The 5,047-nt window shown below is 30.9% G+C and overlaps 1 protein-coding gene across 1 annotated transcript; it reads left to right on the top strand.

The window, feature by feature from the left end:
- The first annotated feature begins 316 nt into the window (after positions 1-316).
- Positions 317-976, top strand: LOC123294850. The gene has a single exon (XM_044876025.1). The coding sequence runs from the start codon at positions 317-319 to the stop codon at positions 974-976; it is 660 nt and encodes a 219-aa protein (XP_044731960.1).
- Positions 977-5,047: the final 4,071 nt, after the last annotated feature.

Consider the following 5,047-nt stretch of genomic DNA (forward strand, 5'->3'; position numbering starts at 1 on the left):
TGAAGAAACTTTGACCATGCTGGAGAATAGAGGACCAACTACCACCTTATGGATCCAATATTACAGATTAGTGACTCTTTTAAAACATTTTATCGAAGCAGAGCGATCTGGAAATTAGTCTCTTCATTTAGAAACGATAAGGAAAATGCTCCCAGTTTTCCATTCAAGTGGACATTTCTTGTACGCTAAGTCAAGTCAACTTTACCTACAAGATATGTTGAGCCTTGATAAAATCATGACACCTGAAGAATACCACTCTTTCACTGCTAAGGGATGTTTTACTATTAGACGGACAGACAAATTTTGGAGCGGAATAATGTCAGACCAAACTATTGAACAAACTCTCATGAGAATGTTCAAATCATCTGGAGGATTAACACATGGGCGTGGCATAACTGAGAGTACGTTGGCATCATGGACTCTTGGAATGGTACGGTTACAAGATGTTTGCGAACAGCTTACAGAATATTGTAACATTTCGATGGATACTTCAGAACAGCATATTGACTACAGGGATTCTCGTGTTCAACGTGACAATGAAGATCTCGAAAAAATTGACAATTGGCTTTCATCCCATGATTTTACTATAGATCGTCATGAATTAATCTGTATAGCTAATGTAATTGTTGCATCTGAAATGATAAATTGTCACCGTGCTATTGAAATAGGAGAAGGATTAATGACAAACATCATAGGATCGGATTTTCAAAAGCTGTCATTCAATCGCAAGTCGAAGATTCTTCCTTTTAGTGCTATGACAAGTACTATTGAAGTAGAAAAATCCCCTGTCGTCATCAATCCTCTACTTTTATTCCAACGTATGTGCATTTCAAGAGAAACTGTTGGTGACATGAAACAATATCTAGCATATGAATTAGCACCTTTTCCGTTAGCATTATTCGCCGAGGATGGTATGAGAAATGGTACTAAGTACTTTAACTCCTGCCATTCCTCAAACATTCACATTCGATGTTGAGTTACAATCTGAGCCACAGCCTGGAGAATCTAAGCCACAACTTCGAGAATCTGAACGACAACCTGGACCATCGAAGAAGAGTAGAATGGGATAGCTAGCTATTCTATTTTAAAATCTTATTAATAATATGTTTAAGTAGAAGATATTGGAGCGCTGTAACTATGATAAAAATTAACAAAAATTGGCGGGGAAATGTTCATAAACGTATTCTCTTTAATATTGTTCTGACCTAATTTTATGATAAAATGGCAGGAAAAAAAGTTAATAAGCATAAAAAGAAATTTTTGACAAAATTTTGTCACTTTTTTGCTCATAACTTTTTAAATTTTAAGTTTATCGCAAAAAGTCACATAAACAAAAGCCACAAAGATTTGCTACATATTATGCCTTTACAAATTTTTTAAGAAATCAATAGTTTACAAGATACAGCTAAAAATATGTTTCCACCCCTTTTTTCAAGATGGCGGGCGGGGGACAAGGGCGCCAACCCCACAAACTTGGGGTTAAGGTTGTATTGACCCGCCCTACATGTTCCACAAATAAAATCGCGTCCTCCCAAAAATGTTCAGTCAATGTAACATTTCAATGGACTAAGTCTAAAAATAGAAAATTTAATTGGATAGATATATAATTAAGTATAAAATGTATTTTAAAAATCAACTTTCCATTTTATTTTGTGATGAACCTGAAAATAATAAATTGAAACAAAGAGATTCTTTTTAAATAATTTATTTCCGTATTAAGGAATATACTTCGCGGCCGAAGAAAAAATCGTGGAAACCAACCAAGAATAATTAAAATTTTGATTGAATGTTGTTTCTAGAGTATGTAAAAAATATTTAAATCATAAGAAACATAAAGAAAAGAAATAATGATTATTCGTGGTTAGAGGAAAACCGCGTAAAAAAACCTCAATCCTTTGGATTAAAATAAAATGAAAATAATTGAAAAGGACACGTGAACACAGCAAAAAGAATGAAAAATATAAAAAATTGATATGTAGAAAAGAAATATTGATATGAAAATATCAAGAATTTTGAAAATTAATTTTACATATTTTTCTAAATATAAAAATAAAATACAGCAATTACAATAATTGGCTTTAAACCACTCACTTAAATTGAGCCACTAAAACACTCACTAAAATTGAGAAGCATGAAGACCGACTCCAGGTGGATTTGGTGATATTTAAAAACAAACAATAGGGATGTATCGCCCGTTGAATAGAATTGATCTTGGTCCAGAGGCATGTTGATATATCAACCCTAAAAAATAATTTAGGTTAGTAATAGACTCTAAAAATATATTCTATATTTAAGCGGAAGATTATATTCGCTATTTAATTTATAATCTTGCTACTTTCTCCAATAGCAAATGCATTTTGGTCCAGAAAATTCAAAGAAACAAGTTCACGATCTAGAAAATTTTCTTGTTTAGAACTGATGGAATACATCTTTTAATAAAGATTTATTAGATGTCCGAACATAAAAATTTCGATTTGAATCCAAACAATGAAATTTATTAATTTTAAAGTCTCACCAACAGCTTTTAAAAAAATTTGCGATATCGTAATTCTTCAATATTCTTAGTAAAAAAGATAATAGTACCTTTAATTTTTTACTGCAAAACGTTACTTAGATTATAGTGATCATGTGATTTTTGTTTAACCAAATTGAAAATCGAAATTGTATCATTAAAGTAAATTGATTTGAATTTGATGATGTTTCTCAACAAACAACAGATTATTTAATAGTTTTGAATGTAGTCCAATGGCAGGTTCATACATCAACCTAAAAAATAATTCAGGCTAGTAATAGGTTCTCTAAAAATATTTAACTCAATATGCCGATTTTTAACCGACATATGCATAGAAAAATATATTCGGTATTTGATTTATAAGTTAAAAGAAATATTATTCGAAAGTAATGACATTCAATTAGGTTAGAAATGCAATTTTTTTGTACTACTTTTGTCAATTAGGTTATATTAGAAATGAAATTTTTTGTACTTGCCTGTTTTCGTTTCTTGGAAAATAAAACATACATCCATTTTCCTCCGTAGCGTTACACACTACACAATTATTATATTGAGAATTCATTATTTCAAGAAAATATCGAAAACTTATTGATAATGATATAGACTTGTTATTAAATAAACACAAGTTTTAGCATGATTCAAATAACTGAGTATAATAAAAAGAAAATAAATTGTGAATGAACGCGACATCTATGGAGGTTTTTTTGTGTAGTATATTGATTTTTAGTGACATCTCTGGGCGTTTTATGGTTTTTATTCATAATTAAGCCACCTATGAACGTTCAGGTGAAATAAAAGGGGCATAAAAGTTGCCTATTAAAGTGAATGGTCTTTCTTACTGATATAGTCTCTGTTCATTATTTCAACAAAACCTACAGACGTTTTTAGATAGAATAATTATTAATAAATCGACGCGCATTATTAAAGACACCGAAAATAAATTATCGACGGTAAAAATTGTAATCAAACGCGACCGGAACTTACGATTAAATTAGAGCGCCGTTTCTAACGTTTCTCGAAAAAACTAAAGTGGCGATCCTCCTCATCTTTTAACAAGATTGCCAAGTCGTTCTCGAGTATTATAATTCGGGCAAAAGTGATTGGGAATTAATCATCGAAGTATAGTATATTTGGGACACGACATATATATGGTTGTAACAAAAATTGAATGAATAATTTAGCGTATTTCATTACAACGCGTGTTAGATAAAGACGTATGTCTCCGAAATGTTATTATATTTAAAAAAAATTATTTTTTGATTTTTTGATTTAAACGGTTATATAATGTAAATTTTGTAAAATTATAAAAACTGCAGTAGTTTTCGATAAATAATAGAAAACCATTCCAATACTGTCTCTGTTTTTATGAAAAATGGAGTTGTTGTTTCAGTTAGTTTTTACTAGAATTACCATGATAATTGTACCCCAGTCGAACAAAGTTCATACATAATACAAGTATTTAAAAATGAGCGTAGGCGTTTTAAAAACCTTCAGGAGAAGCTAATTGGTTTATCAAACTGTCTTGATAAACGGCATCGTTTATTACATTTAATAGTAGGGGAAAGGTGTCTCGTTAGTTTAAAAAAATGTTTAAATAAACATAACTTTTTATAGAGTGATCATAGAACTATAGTGTTTTAGGGACAAAATACCATAACTTATCAGCTACATAATTGATATTGTAAATTCGAAATAATGCACAAGAAAAATTTTATTTACAATTTTGTTTCCCAGGTGGGGCTGTAACAATTATCACACTAATAGGGACAATTGAATTGTAACAGTACCTTAAGTCAAATGTTACAACACCACTCAGAGTGGTAGAAATGTTACACATTAAACTGTGACTTTAACATTTGCCACATTTTAAGGGACAATTGTTACAGTATCTAGAGTGATAGAAATATTACACATCAACTGTGAATGTAACAATTGTAACAATTGCCACATTGGAAGGGGCAATTATTACATTACCCAGAGTGGTAGGAATGTAAAGCACATAAACTGCAACTGTATTGTAGTCTGAAATAATAAATATTGAAATAATATACAAAATATTTATTATAAAAATTAATTTATTTTATATTTAATAAAAATACATAATTACATTTAACCCATGTCACCCTAGCCCCCCCCCTCACAAACCAAATTGGCTCTAACTAAAAACTTAAGTGCTATTTATGTGCTAATTAGTTGCTCTATTCCCGATTTTGTTGCTCAAGCCGATTAACAGGAATGAACAATTAAAGGTGGGGGGGGGGGGGCTAGGTTGACAACACGGTGGCCCCCCCAAATCGTAATGAAGGCACAAAAGCCACAACACCAAAAAGTGAATATATGGGAATAACTTGCTATTTTTGTGCTTTAAAAATCCGGTAAAACATTTACGAAAAAGTCTACCGTTTACAGTGAAACCTATGCATGCCCTTCCCTTACTACCACAGAATAAATCCGTTCTATAGATGTTAAATTCAAATTTTAAATTAAAATAGATGTTAATTTAAAATTTTTTGATCTTATTAATTGCGAGCGTTA

This window comes from Chrysoperla carnea, chromosome 3 (genome assembly GCF_905475395.1).
Source record: "Chrysoperla carnea chromosome 3, inChrCarn1.1, whole genome shotgun sequence".
NCBI lineage: Eukaryota > Metazoa > Arthropoda > Insecta > Neuroptera > Chrysopidae > Chrysoperla > Chrysoperla carnea.

Coding starts and splice junctions, on each gene's coding strand:
- LOC123294850 (XM_044876025.1), top strand. CDS start 317: ATGTCAGACCAAACTATTGAACAAACTCTCATGAGAATGTTCAAATCA.